This window comes from Oncorhynchus gorbuscha, linkage group LG06, assembly GCF_021184085.1.
Source record: "Oncorhynchus gorbuscha isolate QuinsamMale2020 ecotype Even-year linkage group LG06, OgorEven_v1.0, whole genome shotgun sequence".
Lineage (NCBI taxonomy): Eukaryota > Metazoa > Chordata > Actinopteri > Salmoniformes > Salmonidae > Oncorhynchus > Oncorhynchus gorbuscha.
This window is the reverse complement of record NC_060178.1, coordinates 70,390,354-70,408,165: the sequence shown is the minus strand read 5'-3', so window position 1 is coordinate 70,408,165 and position 17,812 is coordinate 70,390,354. Positions and strand designations below refer to the sequence as shown.

Genomic DNA, 17,812 nt, shown 5'->3' with positions numbered 1-17,812 from the left:
ACATGTTAGAACCACCTTTGGTATTGATTACTGCTGTTAGTATTCTTGGTTGAGTCTATAAGTGCTGTGCAGGCGTGGATTGTGCAATATTCGCCCATTATTCTTTTCAAAATTTTTCAAGATCTGTCAAGATCAAAAGTCATGTCATATATTTTCAAGCAGATTTAAGTCAAAATTGCAACTTAGCCACTCAGGAACATTCACTGTATTTTTAGTAAGCAACTCCAGTGTAGATTTGGTCACGTGTTGCGGGATATTGTCCTGCTGAAAGGTAAATTCCTCTCCCAGTTGTAAAGCAGATTGAAGCAGGTTTCCTTCTAGGCTTTGCCTGTGCTTAGCTCCATCCCATTTCTTAATTTAGGACTGCCTAAACAAAGGGGCTGAATATTTATGCAATGACTATATTTTAGTAAATAAAAAAAATAGTATTTGATAACCTGCAAAATAGGCAGTGTTTCCTGCTTACAAAGCATGTAGAGGTGTGTAATTTTTATCATAGGTACACTTCAACTGTGAGAGACGGAATCTAAAACAAAAATCACATTGTATGATTTTTAAGTAATTAATTTGCATTTTATTGCATGACATAAGTATTTGATCACCTACCAACCAGTAAGAATTACGACGCTCACAGACCTGTTAGTTTTTCTTTAAGAAGCCCTTTTGTTCTCCACTCATTACCTGTATTAACTGCACCTGTTTGAACTCGTTACCTGTATAAAAGACACCTGTCCACACACTCAATCAAACAGACTCCAACCTCTCCACAATGGCCAAGACCAGAGAGCTGTGTAAAGACATCAAGGATAAAATTGTAGACCTGCACAAGGCTGGGGTGGGCTACAGGACAATAGGCAAGCAGCTTGGTGAGAAGGCAACAACTGTTGGCGCAATTATTCGAAAATGGAAGAAGTTCAAGATGATAGTCAATCACCCTTTGTCTGGGGCTCCATCATGCAAGATCTCACCTCGTGGGGCATCAATGATCATGAGGAAGGTGAGGGATCAGTCCAGAACTACATGGCAGGACCTGATCAATGACCTGAAGAGAGCTGGGACCACAGTCTCAAAGAAAACCATTAGTAACACACTACGCCGTCATGGATTAAAATCCTGCAGCGCACGTAAGGTCCCCCTGCTCAAGCCAGCGCATGTCCTGGCCCATCTGAAGTTTGCCAATGACCATCTGGATGATCCAGAGGAGAAATGGGAGAAGGTTATGTGGTCTGATGAAACAAAAATTGAGCTTTTTGGTCTAAACTCCACTCGCCGTGTTTGGAGGAAGAAGAAGGATGAGTACAACCCCAAGAACACCGTCCCAACCGTGAAGCATGGAGGTGGAAACATCATTCTTTGGGATGATTTTCTGCAAAGGGGACAGGATGACTGCACCGTATTGAGGGGAGGATGGATAGGGCCATGTATCACAAGATCTTGGCCAACAACCTCCTTCCCTCAGTAAGAGCATTGAAGATAGGTCGTAGCTGGGTCTTCCAGCATGACAACGACCCAAAACACACAGCCAGGGCAACTAAGGAGTGGCTCCGTAAGAAGCATCTCAAGGTCCTGGAGTGGCCTAGCCAGTCTCCAGAACTGAACCCAATAGAACATCTTTGGAGGGATGCTGCAGTGTGTGCAAACCTGGTCAAGAATTACATGAAAACATATGATCTCTGTAGTTGCAAACAAAGCTTTCTGTACCAAATATTAAGTTCTGCTTTTCTGATGTATCAAATACTTATGTCATGCAATAAAATGCAAATTAATTACTTAAAAATCATACCATGTGATTTTCTGTATTTTTGTTTTAGATTCCGTCTCTCACAGTTGAAGTGTACCTATGATAAAAATTACAGACCTCTACATGCTTTGTAAGCAGGAAACACTGCCAATTTTGCAGGTTATCAAATACTTGTTCTCCCCACTGTATATATAAAATCCATTTTAATCCCACTGTAACACAAAAAACCTTTAAAAAAATCAGATGGGTTTGAATACTTTTGCAAGGCACTGTATATCCTCATTAAAAACATTCTGGCTCACGTAATATCTTCTGGGATAACAAAATATCCCCATGCTAATTCTGCTGCAAAAACAAAACCAGCATGGGGGAAATTGAGTCCTCTATTCAATGTCTAACACATACCTTGCTATTAGCCAACTCAAAGTGCTACTTTATGTGCCCAAAATGAAGAGTTTACTTCTTCCAAATGACGCCGCTCTAGCAATCAACACCAGAGACCTTCATTATCATTCTGGCCAGTCTAATTGAGCTGGAGACTTTTGGGGAGATAGCTGTGCTGAGACATTTCATTATGTTTAAAATGCTAATGCTGAAAACAGTGTTGGACATGCTTAATTATAATCATCCCCTTTCAATAACACTGTGGGTGGGATTGCAGCTGAGTGGCAGTGATGGGATCATAGAAAGGGATAGGCCCTTGTGCTTAGTGAGCATGAAAGCTTATTTTTGATGACATCGTTGTGTTCTGTGTGTGTTGAGGCAATGAATCGTGCTGTGATTACAAATACAGGTCATGTCCAGCCCTTTCCATCTTATATCAGTAGATTCAGGAAGGGTCAAAGGTAGAAGGTTTCCATCTGTGACTATGTGGATACTGGGGAGACTGAATTATTGTACTCTTGGGAAAGAGTCGAGACTATGGAGAATGGCTGTGAGAATAATGTGATAATAGATGCAAGAGGGAGAGTCACAAGATAAGAGTGGACCTGAGCGGTTAGGGTTTAATATAATAAGAATGTTAACACTACGGAAGATAAAGATAGAGTTAGAGGGGACACTGGGGAGAAGGTAGACCTAAACAAATAGAGAATGATTGAGATATCAATAACACAGACTGATACCTAGGTAAATGTGAAGAATAGAGTAGACCTTGGACCGGAGTAGTTATCTTAGCAGGGATAGACCTTTTGACAGGGATACAAATAAGGTTGGTGGACCCTTGAGCAAGATGACACAGTGCTACTGAGTGCTAGTAATGCTCTTAACATCCACATTGCCTTTCACTGAAGTCTGGACATAATACAAGTGGGCATAATATCCAGAAACTAATTTCCTACTACTCTATATCATACCTATACCTAAGTGTTGGTCCCATGTTTCATGAGCTGAAATAAAATATCCCATAGATGTTCCATACACATAAAAAGCTTACTTCTCTCAAATGTTGTGCAGAAATGAGTTTATACACCCCTGTTAGTGAGATTTCCAAGTACTTAATTTTTTGTTGGGTTGACAGCATGGGCAGCATGGGCAATGTATTCAACCTTTTCTGGCCCATGGTGTTGCATGTGAATGTTTATCCAACCTGTTGTAACTAACCATCCTGTGTCCGGGATCGTTGTCATCATCTGACACTAATTAGCATAACGCAACGGACATAAATATTACTAGAAAATATTCCTATTCATGAAATCACAAGTGAAATATATTGAAACACAGCTTAGCCTTTTGTTAATCACCCTGTCGTCTCAGATTTTGAAAATATGCTTTACAGCCAAAGAAAGACAAGCATTTGTCTAAGTTTATCGATAACCTAGCATAGCATTATGTCCAGCTAGCAGTAGGCAAGTTAGTCACGAAATTCAGAAAAGCTTTCAAATTAAATTGTTTACCTTTGATGAGCTTCGGATGTTTTCACTCACGAGACTCCCAATGAGATAGCAAATCTTCCTTTTTTCCGAAAATATTATTTTTGTAGGCGAAATAGTTTGTTCTTCACGTTTGGCTGAGAAATCGACCGGAAATTGCGGTCACGAAAACGGCGAAAAATATTACAAATTAGCTCCATAATATCAACAGAAACATGGCAAACATTGTTTATTATCAATCCTCAATGTGTTTTTCAAATATCTATTCGATAATATATCAACTGGGACAATGGCTACCTCTGTATTTTATGCAAGAATCACTCTGAGAGCCATCAGGTGACCACTTACGCAATATGGCCGTTTACGCTCATTCTTCAACATAGATGCAAAAACTACGTCAAAATGCTATAGACACCTTGGGGAATATGTAGAAAAATGAATCTGGTTGATAGCCCATTCACTGCTCAATAGGGACACATCGGAACGCAGAGCTTTCAAAACATGAGTCACTTCAGGATTGGATTTTTCTCAGGCTTTTGCCTGCAATATCAGTTCTGTTATACTCACAGACAATATTTTTGCAGTTTTGGAAACTTTAGAGTGTTTTCTATCCTAAGATGTCTATTATATGCATATTCTAGTATGTTGTCCTGACAAAATAGCCTGTTTACTCTGGGAAAGTTATTTTTCCAAAAATGAAAATACTGCCCCCTAGTTATAAGAAGTTGGAAAAGAGACCCTTAAACCCATACTTGGACCACACACCCACTCCACTGAAGAGCAGGCTAGTGATGGCTTTGCAACGCTTGCAGTTAGCCATTGATTCCTTCCTAACCACTCAATGTCACATTTTTTATTTCCAACTTGTTGTCTAATGTTTATATCCAATGGCCAATGAGCACTGATACGTTTTATGTATGCTTTATCTTCATATGACAATGATTGAAAAGCATTTTCCAGTAGATTGTCAACATGATTCATGATGATGACTGCTTGTCTAGCTTCCTAGTTAAGATTTTGAAAGTATGATGTTGACATGATCAGTCCAATAAATGTTACGGTAGATATAACGTGACTTGACTGCATTTTATCTGTGGCCAATGACCTTGAGCCTTCTTAGATGGCACTTCTAATGTAACTCTATGCAGCACCCAAGGGGCTTGAATTTTTTTGCTCTTCCCGTAGATTTTGCGGTGATGTAGTGCCCACCGTGAGTGACAGAAAATTGAGCCAATCACGGCGCAACGAGGGAACAGTACCAACCCTTACGCTCCATATTTTCCAGTGGCTGCCCCACCACCACAGAAAGCAATGAGATAGGCTGAAACACCTGCATTTTGGAGCTGCCTCACTCAAAAAAGCAAAAAAGAGACCTTGTTTGTATGGAGCTTTATTAACCTCTTCAACCTATGGGGGACATTATTGGATAAAAAGACGTGCCCATTTTAAGCGCAATATTTTGTCACGAAAAGATGCTCGACTATGCACGGAATTGACAGGCTTGGAAAGACAAAACTCTGACGTCTCCAAAACTGCAAAGATATTATCTGTGAGAGCCCCAGAACTAATGCTACAGGCGAAACCAAGATGAAACTTCAAACAGGAAATGAACAGGATTTTTGACGCTGTGTTTACTAACGTCTCCTTATATGGCTGTGAATATGCTGTGAACAAGCTTATGCACTCTGCCGTTCATCCAAGATGTCTGCAGCATTGTGACGTATTTGTAGGCATATCATTGGAAGATTGGCCATAAGAGACTACATTTGCCAGGGGGCCGTCCGGTGTCCTTTGTTTAAATCGGTGCGTAATTCCCAGTGGTAACCATTGTACCTTACGTTACAGGAGACTCATACTTCCAGGAACGATACATCATTGAAGAGATACAGTGCCTTGCAAAGGTATTCAGCCCCCTCGACCTTTTGCCACATTTCAGGCTTCAAACATAAAGATATAAAACTGTATTTTTGGGACACAATCATGGAGTGGAACGATATTTATTGGATATTTCAAACTTTTTTAACAAATCAAAAACTGAAAAATTGGGCGTGCAAAAATTATTCAGCCCCCTTAAGTTAATACTTTGTAGCGCCACCTTTTGCTGCGATTACAGCTGTAAGTCGCTTGGGGTATGTCTCTATCAGTTTTGCACATCGAGAGACTGAATTTTTTTCCCATTCCTCCTTGCAAAACAGCTCGAGCTCAGTGAGGTTGGATGGAGAGCATTTGTGAACAGCAGTTTTCAGTTCTTTCCACAGATTCTCGATTGGATTCAGGTCTGGACTTTGACTTGGCCATTCTAACACCTGGATATGTTTATTTTTGAACCATTCCATTGTAGATTTTGCTTTATGTTTTGGATCATTGTCTTGTTGGAAGACAAATCTCCATCCCAGTCTCTGGTCTTTTGCAGTCTCCATCAGGTTTTCTTCCAGAATGGTCCTGTATTTGGCTCCATCCATCTTCCCATCAATTTTAACCATCTTCCCTGTCCCTGCTGAAGAAAAGCAGGCCCAAAGCATGATGCTGCCACCACCATGTTTGACAGTGGGGATGTTGTGTTCAGGGTGATGAGCTGTGTTGCTTTTACTCCAAACATAACGTTTTGCATTGTTGCCAAAAAGTTCAATTTTGGTTTCATCTGACCAGAGCACCTTCTTCCACATGTTTGGTGTGTCTCCCAGGTGGCTTGTGGCAAACTTTAAACAACACTTTTTATGGATATCTTTAAGAAATGGCTTTTCGTCTTGCCACTCTTCCATAAAGACCAGATTTGTGCAATATACGACTGATTGTTGTCCTATGGACAGTCTCCCACCTCAGCTGTAGATCTCTGCAGTTCATCCAGAGTGATCATGGGCCTCTTGGCTGCATCTCTGATCAGTCTTCTCCTTGTATGAGCTGAAAGTTTATAGGGACGGCCAGGTCTTGGTAGATTTGCAGTGGTCTGATACTCCTTCCATTTCAATATTATCACTTGCAAAGTACTCCTTGGGATGTTTAAAGCTTGGGAAATCTTTTTGTATCTAAATCCGGCTTTAAACTTCTTCACAACAGTATCTCGGACCTGCCTGGTGTGTTCCTTGTTCTTCATGATGCTCTCTGCGCTTTTAACGGACCTCTGAGACTATCACAGTGCAGGTGCATTTATACGGAGACTTGATTACACAGAGGTGCGTATTGTATTTATCATCATTAGTCATTTAGGTCAACATTGGATCATTCAGAGATCCTCACTGAACTTCTGGAGAGAGTTTGCTGCACTGAAAGTAAAGGGGCTGAATAATTTTGCACGCCCAATTTTTCAGTTTTTGATTTGTTAAATCTTTTTGAAATATCCAATAAATGTCGTTCCACTTCATGATTGTGTCCCACTTGTTGTTGATTCTTCACAAAAAAATACAGTTTTATACCTTTATGTTTGAAGCCTGAAATGTGGCAAAAGGTCGCAAAGTTCAAGGGGGCCGAATACTTTCGCAAGGCACTGTATATACAGTACCAGTCAAGGGTTTGGACACACCTACTCATTCAAGGGTTTTTCTTTATTTGGACTATTTTCAACATTGTAGAATAATAGTGAGGTCATCAAAACTATGAAATAACACATATGGAATCATGCAGTAACCAAAAAAGTATTAAACAAATCAAAATATGTTTTATATTTGAGATTCTTCGAAGTAGCCACCTTTTGCCTTGATGACAGCTTTGCACAGTCTTGGCATTCTCTCAACAAGCTTCATAAGGAAGTCACCTGGAATGCCTTTCAATCAACAGGTGTGCCTTGTAAAAAGTTAATTTGTGGATTGTCTTTCCTTCTTAATGCGTTTGAGCCAATCAGTTGTGTTGTGACAAGGTAGGGGTGGTATACAGAAGATAGCCCTATTTGGTAAAAGATCAAGTCCATATGATGGCAAGAACAGCTCAAATAAGCAAAGAGAAACGAGAGTCATTACTTTAAGACATGAATGTCACGCCTTGGTCATTGTATTTTGTGTTTTTGTTATATGTTTGGGTAGGCCAGGGTGTGACATGGGTTTATATGTTGTATTCGTATTGGGGTTTGTATTATTTGGGATCGCGGCTGATTAGGGGTGTTGTTAGGCTTGGCTGCCTGAGGCGATTCTCAATCAGAGTCAGGTGCTTGTCGTTGTCTCTGATTGGGAACCGTATTTAGGCAGCCTGACTTTCGCTTTGTATTTCGTGGGTGTTTGTTCCTGCCTCTTTGTTATAGTCACCAGATAGGCTGTAATTAGTTTCACGTTCCGTTCTGTTGTTTTGTATTTAGTATTCAGTTATTTTCATGTACCGCGTCTTCCTTCATTAGTCATGTGTAACCAACACGCTGCATTTCGGTCCGACTCTCTTTCTTCAACAGACGAACAACGTTACAATGAATGTCAGTCAATGTGGAAAATGTCAAGAAAAGTTTCTTCAAGTGCAGTCAAAAAAAAAACATCAAGGGTTATGATGAAACTGGCTCTCATGAGTGAAACAGGAAAGGAAGACCCAGAGTTACTTTGCTGCAGAGGATAAGTTAATTAGAGTTACATTGCAGCCCAAATAAATGCCTCACAGATTTGAAGTAACAGCATCAACATCAACTGTTCAGAGAAAACTGCGCGATTCAGTCCAAATTGCTGCAAAGAAATCACTACAGAAGGAGACAATAAGAATAAGATACTTGCTCAGGACAAGAAATACAAGCAAAGAACATTAGGCCGGTAAAAATATGCCCTTTGAGTCCAATTTTTTTATTTTTTGGTGTCTTTGTGAGAATCAGAGTAGGTGAACGGTTTGTCTCCGCATGTGTGGTTCCCACAGTGAAGCATTGAGGAGGTGAGATGGTGTTGGGGTGCTTTGCTGGTGACACCGTCTGTGATTTATTTAGAATTCAAGGCACACTTAACCAGCATGGCATTCTGCAGCGATACGCCATCCCATCTGGTTTGTGCTTAGCGGGACTATAATATGTTTTTCAACATAACAATGACCCAACACACCTCCAGGCTGTGTAAGGGCTATTTGACCAAGAAGGAGAGTGATGGAGTGCTGCATCAGATGACCTGACCTCCACAATAACACAACCTCAACCCAATTGAGATGGTTTAGGAACAAGTTGGACCGCAGAGTGAACGAAAAGCCGGCAACAAGTGCTCAGTATATGTGGGAACTCCTTCAAGACGGTTGGAAAAGCATTTCACGTGAAGCTGGAAGAGAGAATGCCAAGAGTGTCAAGCTGTCATCAAGGCTAAGGGGAGCTACTTTTAAGAATTTAAAATATATTTAGATTTGTCTGTTTTGGTTACTACATGATTCCCTATGTTATTTCATAGCTTTGATGTAGAAAATAGTACAAATATATAAAATCCCTTGAATGAGTAGGTGTCTAAACTTTTGGCTGGTACTGTATATATGTTCACAGAGGTCTGCAATTGTTTTGATTGATTTATTTAATAACTTGTTTATGATGGATGTGATGTTAGTGATGTTCAAATGTAATGTACTTGTTCTTTTTATTATATTTTACTTTATTGGCTCAGGATACCATTGAAAATGAGACCCTGGTCTCAATTGAGCTCCCCTGACATGACCATTTGACCTTTCAGTTAATCCCAAACAGAAAATAAGGAAAGTATAATGGTGGTCAACACACCACTCACCTGGTGGATGAACACCTGTGCTCCTCGGGGGCTCATGAGCAGCACGGCCCGCCGCAGAGTGTCCCGGTAGCGATTGAGCTCCTCGGTCCGCATGGTGCTGAACAGGTTGGTGAACACCCTGCTCACATTGCGGTCCACCCTCTGCAGAGACACGTCCAGACCCTGCCGAGACGCCTGGTCCAGGAATGTTTGCAACCCGCGGATGTCTGACAGAGAAGCAGAGACAAACAGTTCAAAATGCAGCTGAAAATATCAGGAGGTGCAACTGTAACTAGGTTTAACTGTTTAACTGATTATTTTATTACATTTTTTGTTCAAAACATTGACATTTAGGTCCAAAGGGCCTTCCAGGAAAAACAAGAGATGCGCTTCCCTACTTTGGAGGATATTGGACAGGTTTTCAGGAATGTTCATTCTCAGCTCTCAGCTCATTTCAGTGGCAATAAAAGTGAACAGCTTTCAACAACCAGCATCAAACAGATGTGCTTAATTTTGTTATAAACCAGCATATCAATTGTGTTTTATATAAATATTTTTCTACCCCTTTTTCGTGTTATCCAATTGGTAGTCACAGTGTTGTGTCATCGTTGCAACTCCTGTACAGACTCGGGAGAGGCGAAGGTGCAACTGTGTCAGCATGCAATGCGCCTGGCCCGCCACAGGAGTCACTAGTTCCTGATGGGACAAGGACATCCCTGCCGGCCAACTCCCCTAACACAGGTGATGCTGGGCCAATAGTGCGCCGCCCCATGGGTCTCCCAGTCGTGGCCTGCTGCGACAAAGCCTGGACTCAAACCAAGAATCTCTAGTGGCACAGCTAGCACTGAGATGCAGTGCCTTAGACCAATGTGCCACTCGGGAGGCAATATTAATTGTGTTTTGAGTTATTTGTTAGGTATTTGAGTTTCTGTTATGATGCTTCAGTTTCAATGCACAGTTTTTCTCTGTTTATAGGTTCCAGCCAGTGAAGAGGCGGTGTGCAATCTCCCTGAGAAATGTGGAGGGAAACCTCTCCAGAGAGTTTCTACTGAACAGGCAAATCAAAGGTGAATGGAAACCAGACTCCCCAACGAGAATAATGAAGCCTACATCTGTAGCTGCAGCCGTACCAAATGTCAAACTGGGTTTTTACAGAGAGGTGAACCATGCCGTTTGCAGTGTCTCACTACCCACAGTGGGAATAGTGGCAATCTGCTGTGTGTGGGTTTGAGTTTTTTCCAAATCTTCTCTCCTTGCACCTCTAGAGGATTGATGAGTCATTCAATACCCTCATCAGTGTTCAGAGTAAACAGTCTCACCCAGCCACACGCATACACAAATGCACGCTTGCTCACACCCACACACGCACACACGCACACCCACTGTATATCAGACAGCATACACACATACTGTACACTAGAGTGGGTAGAGAGCTGACTGTGGTAATATACACTGAACAAAAATATACACGCAACATGTAAAGTGTTGGTCCCATGTTTTATGAGCTGAAATAAAATATCCCAGAAAGGTTCCATGCACACAAGAAGCTTACTTCTCTCAAATGTTGTGCACAAATTTGTTTATGTTCCTGTTAGTGAGCATTTCTCCTATGCCAAGATAATCCATCCACTTGACAGGTGTGGAATATCAATAAACTGATCAAACATCCCGATCACTCCACAGATGAAATAAAAGGCCACTCTAAAATGTGCAGTTTTGTCATGCAATACAATTCCACAGATGTCTCAAGTTTTAAGGGAGCATGCAATTGGCATGTGCAGTTTTGTCATGCAATACAATTCCACAGATGTCTCAAGTTTTAAGGGAGCATGCAATTGGCATGTGCAGTTTTGTCATGCAATACAATTCCACAGATGTCTCAAGTTTTAAGGGAGCATGCAATTGGCATGTGCAGTTTTGTCATGCAATACAATTCCACAGATGTCTCAAGTTTTAAGGTAGCATGCAATTGGCATGTGCAGTTTTGTCATGCAATACAATTCCACAGATGTCTCAAGTTTTAAGGGAGCATGCAATTGGCATGTGCAGTTTTGTCATGCAATACAATTCCACAGATGTCTCAAGTTTTAAGGGAGCATGCAAGGCAGATGCCGTTAAGCACGTTGTTTCATTCCGGAGGCAAGTGTTTATGTTTCTGAATAACAATGAGCAACAGCTAAATGTGCATTTTAGAGTGAGGCATGGGGCTCTACACAGGGTTTGCCAGCACAGATAGTCTAGTGTTTTGAGTGTAGGGCTTTGGGGCATAAGAGCTTTGCGTGCCCACATAAAGGCCGTAGAAATGGTGAGGGCACAAACGCCAGTGGGGGAAATCTAGGTCAACGTGCAGGGGGAAATGAGATGCAGAGGCTGGGCCTAGGCATGCCAGGGATGGTGGTGTAGATGAGGCTGGGCCTAGTCATGCTATGGATGGTGGGGTAGCTGAGGCTGGGTCTAGTCATGCTATGGATGGTGGTGTATCAGAGGCTTGGTCTAGTCAGGCTATGGATGGTGGTGTATCAGAGACTGGGTCTAGTCAGGCTATGCTTGTGGATGAGGAGAGTATAGTGGGGAAGTGTAAGAGACTGGGGGGAGGAGGAGGGTGTCAAGTGGAAAAGGGAGAAGAAAGGAGGTGGGAGAGGAGAGGCTGGTGTGGTCAAAGGCACCAAGGAACCTTTGCCTGGTGCTGGGAGGGGGGGGCCCTGACCAGAGAGGAAGGGCAGGTGGTCACGATGTGAGATGAAGATGAGGAGGAATGTGAGTCTGAGGAGGAGGATGATGAGTTTTTTTTCCAGACTCCTCTTCAATGGGTCCAGAGCTGACAGCCAGTCAAGCAGTGGGGTCAAGGTACACGTTGAGGGAACTGACAAGGTCCCTGAATGAGACCAAGGGGAAAAACGTTAATCTTGAGGCCTTTTTTTCTGATCCAAAAAAGTTTGTAAAATCAGTACAACATGCTATGAAAAATGAGGGGCATGGTGTCCTCTCACCCAGGTTTAGGGTTTAGGTTTAGGTTGAGGAATTGGGTCACAACAGTGCGAAAAGGTCAACCTTCAGACACTGTTTAGATGTATAGTTTCTTTCTGGCACTGGGGCTTTTTGAGCTTTGCTATTGGTCTCTTTCTTTGCTGACTTCACTTCCACTTCTTATGGAGACTCTTTGGGTAGGCTCACTCAATATAAATGGCGCCAGAGATGCAGGAAAGAGGAGTGTGTTGGGTGAATTTGTAAAAACCAAAAAAAGTACAGGTGTTGTTTCTGCAGGAGACGCATAGTGATGTGTTGAATGAAGTCTACTGGGGGCTATGGTGGAAAGGGGCAACTGTGTTGGGCCATGGGACACTTTTCTTTACTTTACTTTTTGTAACGGGTCTGTCTAACAATTTGCTCCTCAAAGGAGGTGTGTAGAGGTAGGCTGCTTGTTGTAAAAGCAGAAATTAACAACATGGGTTTTGTCTTTATAAATGTGTATGCGCCTAACACAGGAAGCGAGAGGGGTGTTCTATTTGGTTGTCTTAGACAGGAACTCTCACAGGTAGCGCCTGAGGAGACACTGGTGGTTGGCGGGGACTGGAACTGTACAATGGATTTGACGAAAAACAGAAATGGGGAAGAGCCTCATTCAGTGTCAGTGGGAGTGTTAAGGAGCATCTTTAATCAGTTTGACCTAGTGGATGTTTGGAGAACTAAACATCCAAACACAAGACAGTATACATGGGTGAAGGTTTTTGGGGCTAGGGTGAGCGCAGCCCCACTTGATCGTTTTGACGTGTCCAGGAATCAGAGCAATAGACTGTTGGGTGCTACCATTCTCCCGGTAGGGTTTTCGGATCACCACATAACCATTGCTCGGCTATCTATTTCACCATGATCCCGGCAGGCATCCTATTGGAGGTTTAATGTAAATCTCTTACGAGATACCACTTTTTGATTCAGTTAGCAGACCTTTTGAGAAAGGTGGGAGCAGCGAAGATAGGAGAATGAATCTCTGAGTCAATGGTGGGATGTAGGGAAAGTACAAATTTGGGTTTTCAATCAACAGTATACAGCTCTCTCATCCTCAGAGGCTAGGGGAGTATTGGGGGAACTAGAGCGTTGTATTAGTGAGATGGAGGTAGAGATGGTTGGGCAAGGCAATGTAGGCCTCCAGGCTAATTCAGCTGAATTACGTAGGGACCTGGGTAGTTTTTTCCAGGTTAAAACAAAGGGAGCACTTGTAAGAGCTCAAGGAGATGGATGCTCCCAGCTCCATCTTCTTTGGTTTGGAAAGACAGAGCGGTGAAGCCAAGGGTATGCATTGTCTACGGCTGTCTGATGGGCGGGTGACCTCTGTAGTGGGAGAGATGCGGGAGCGAATTGTGGAGTTATAACCTGAGTTGTATAGGGCAGAAATGTGTGATCCTATGTGTGCTCAGGTCTTGTTTGCAGAACTCCCTAAGCTCTCTCTGGCACAGAGGGATGAAATGGACATTCCTCTGTTGTCCCATGAACTGGCATAGGCCGTAACCCAGATGTCGTCGATGGACTCCCAGTGGAGTTTTATAAAACAGTCTGGGGAATAATTGAACTGGATGTCTTTTGCTTGTTGCGTGAATATTTCGGGGTAGGAGAGTCGCCGATGAGCTGCCGTCGGGCGGCTCTGACTCTCCTGCCCAAAAAAGGGGACTTGTGTGAATTTAAGAACTGGAGGCCTGTGGCATTGCTCTGTGCGGACTACACAATATTTGCCAAGGTCCTGTCTAACAGACTGAAGTCCCATCTGGATTCGATAGCACATAAGGACCTAACATATTATGTACCAGGACGCTCAATCACGGACAACTTGTTCTTCATCAGGGACATGTTGGACTTGTCGAGAGGTTCTAATGTGAACTTTGGACTGGTCTCTTTAGATCAAGAGAAGGCTTTGATAGAGTGGACCATGAGTATCTGTTTAATGTGATGTCTGTGTTTGGGTTTGGGAAGAGTTTTTTGACCTGTGTGAAGCTGTTGTATGCTGGGGTGTCATGTATGGTCAAGGTGGGAGGGGGGCTCAGTTGGCCAGTCTGGGTGAGACGGGGCATTAGATAAGGATGCCCTCTATCTGGGCAGTTATATACACTAGCCATTGAGCCTTTTTTGGGCCTGCTACGCAGGACACTGCAGGAAGTGTGCTGGACAGGCATAGCAGTGTCAGTGTATTCAGATTACGTTTCTGTGATGGTCAGGGATGGGCAGTATATGAAGGCACTAGAGACCAGTCTGAAGGTGTACGAGGGAGCTTCCCCAGCTAAAATTAACTAGGGCAAGAAAAAAGCTCTGTTATATGGGGGGATAGGGCCCCTCCTCTGCTTCCTGGGGGGTTGCAGTTGGGTTGTGAAGGGCTTCAAATGTTGGGGGTGTACCTGGGTTCGGAGAGGTGCGTCAGGAATAACTGGAACTGGAACTGTCACAGGCAGTGGTGTCAAGACTGGCCAGGTGGAGGTGGCTCCTGTCTCATGTCATATAGAGGGAGGGTGCTGATAATCAACAACCTGGTGGCATTTTCCCTGTGGCATAAACTGGCTGTCCTCAAACCCCCGCCGGTCTGCTCACAGACCTGGCTGGGGGCAGCTGTGTTGTACATGACCGTCCACGAAGGAGGACAGGGCCTGGTGGAACTGGAGAACAGGGTGGCTGCGTTCCAACTAAAGGCGGCGCAGAGACTGTTGTGCCATACTGATGTTGGCTGGAGGGAACCAGCATGCGAGCTGCTGAGGAGAGCTGGCGGATTAGGGTTGGACTGGCAGCTGTTCCTCATGAAGCTGGAGAGGCTGAGTACAGCAGTTCTCTCAGATTATTACTCTGCAGTTTTTGTTTTTTTATTTCACCTTTATTTAACCAGGTAGGCTAGTTGAGAACAAGTTCTCATTTGCAACTGCGACCTGGCCAAGATAAAGCATAGCAGTGTGAGCAGACAACACAGAGTTACACATGGAGTAAACAATTAACAAGTCAATAACACAATAGGAAAAAAAAGTGGAGTCTATATACATTGTGTGCAAAAGGCATGAGGTAGGTTAACACTGGAGTAACACTGGAGTGATAAATGATCAGATGGTCATGTACAGGTAGAGATATTGGTGTGCAAAAGAGCAGAAAAGTAAATAAATAAAAACAGTATGGGGATGAGGTAGGTAAAAATGAGTGGGCTATTTGCCGATAGACTATGTACAGCTGCAGCGATCGGTTAGCTGCTCAGATAGCAGATGTTTGAAGTTGATGAGGGAGATAAAAGTCTCCAACTTCAGCGATTTTTGCAATTCGTTCCAGTCACAGGCAGCAGAGAACTGGAATGAAAGGCGTTGCTGAGGGCCTGGCAGCTGCTAAGGCCCACATGAGAAGGGGTTGTGGAGCCTGGGCTGTGGGAGGAGGCTATCTTCAACAACCCAGCCATCCTTTGAGATCGGTTCAGTCGGCCAACCTACAGAGGCGACTGATGGCGGTGGGCTTACTAAGGTTGGATGACCCGCGACTGCTGGGAGAGGAGGGGTGGAAAACCCAGGAAGTCCTGGCACAACAAACAGGAATAATGTCTCTTAGGCTGCTGGAGAGATTCCTGGAGGAGGTCCAGGAGGCACTGTCTGAGCCGGTAAGGGTGGGGTGTTTGAGCGGCCAAGGGGGGAGGGGCCACCTTTTCACTGCAGGTGACGGCAGAGACTGGGGACTGGCAAGAGAGGACTTGTTCGATTTTGTAACTCCAAGCCTGGGGGAGTTTGAGGGGGTGGGAGGTAAAGCCCTCTACAACCTCTTAAGTAAGGGAACATTGGGATCCTAACAGGAGTGAAGGCACATCAGTGGCAGGGGGTTTGTGGGGAGGAGAGTATGGTGGGTTTTAGATGGAGGGGGGCTTTACAAACCCCCAGCACCAAAGAGGTCAGGGGACCTCCAGTGGAGGGTCCTATATGGAGCCTTGGCCACTAACAGCGGGTTGGCATGGATTGAACCGGGAGTCGGGCAGGGGTATCCTTTCTGTGTTATGAGAGAAACTGTGATTCATGTGTTTTCTGTGTGCGCCAGGTTAATGCCATTACTGTCTATGTTGGAATGTCTGTGCGAGAGGTTGGGGGTATTTTTTACTCTTGGGATGTTTATAATGGGGTTCAGGTATTCAAATAAGGAAAAGGTCAAATGTGTTTTGCACTCTTTTCTGTTTGCTCAGGCAAAGTTAGCTATTTGGATAACAAGAAGGAGCAGGGTCAAAGGTGGTGGAATAACAGACCCTTTACTATTATTTAATGGGATGGTCTTTACGCGCCTTAGGGTAGAATTTGAGTTCTATAAAATGATAAAAAGCGTGGAGATGTTTCAGGAGATATGGTGTGTTGTGGGGGGCTGTCTGTATAGCTGGGGAAGATGTTTTGGATATATGGTTGTAGAAGTGGTGAGTTTTTGTTTGTTATTGTGATATGTGGTGTTTTGTATCGTGTGGCAGAGGGACAGGTGAGTAGGGTACATGTATGCAGTACAGGATATATTTAAGTGCTTTATTTAAGGGCGGGGGTGAGGTTTTAATGAAATGAGAATGTTTCATTAAAATAAGACACGCTTCTTGCCCTCTCTCTCAAGCACTCTCATGCTCACACACTCACTCTCGCTCTCTCTCATGCTCACACACTCACTCTCGCTCTCTCTCTCTCTCATGCTCATACACTCACTCTCGCTCACACTCTCTCTCATGTTCACACTCTCTCTCATGCTCACACTCTCTCTCATTCTCACGCACACGCACACACGCACGCACGCACGCACGCACGCACACACACACACACACACACACACACACACACACACACACACACACAGACACAGAGCCCCCAAAGTGATTTAATCACCTGTCTGCATTAATTCCTTTGTGTTGTTATAGGAATTCGGCCTTCCTGCATTATCTCACCAATCCCCTCTTGTCACACCTCTGGATAGCAGAGGTTCTGTTGTCTTTACATCCTGTAGGGCTGATATCTGATTGGAGGTTAACTTTACAGTAAGACTACTGTTCAACAACTCAGATTTTGAATCCAAGCAACAGATGCTTAAAAAAGTGTCTTAGATTCATTGTCTCATTCTGTTTTGTTCCTGAACTGCACATGTGAGATACCAACTCTCTCTTTCTCCATCCCAGGGAATCTTTTTTTTTTTCTTTCTTAACTAGGCAAGTCAGTTAAGAACAAATTCTTATTTACAATGACAGCCTAGCGGGGAACAGTGAGTTAACTGTCTTGTTTAGAGGCAGAAGGACACATTCTTACCTTGTCCGCTCGGGGATTCGATCCAGCAACCTTTCGGTTACTGGCCCAACACTCTAACCACTAGGCTACATGCTGCCCCATTCACCACTTAGAGCATGGCCTTTCAGGCTAGGACTTCTCTCTCACTCTCTGATCATACCAAGAGTATTGCACTGTAATGTTTGTAACTTAAGCTTTATGCCTTGTATGTGATTTCATTCATTTTACAATGTTATTAAATATCTGCCATTATTATTCCTCTCTCATACCAATTCTTGCTAGTCAACGTCCAGTCATTGCCTAATGCTTGCTTGC

General features: G+C 43.5%; 1 protein-coding gene across 2 annotated transcripts in view; it reads right to left on the bottom strand.

Moving 5' to 3' along the window:
- LOC124038280 (glutamate receptor ionotropic, delta-1-like) overlaps nucleotides 1-17,812 on the bottom strand; it is a 446,412-nt gene that overhangs the window by 156,315 nt on the left and 272,285 nt on the right. For both annotated transcript variants that reach the window (XM_046353943.1, XM_046353944.1), the window contains exon 4: nucleotides 9,273-9,478. In XM_046353943.1, the coding sequence (XP_046209899.1) occupies nucleotides 9,273-9,478 (206 nt within the window). The remainder of the gene's footprint in view (nucleotides 1-9,272; nucleotides 9,479-17,812) is intronic.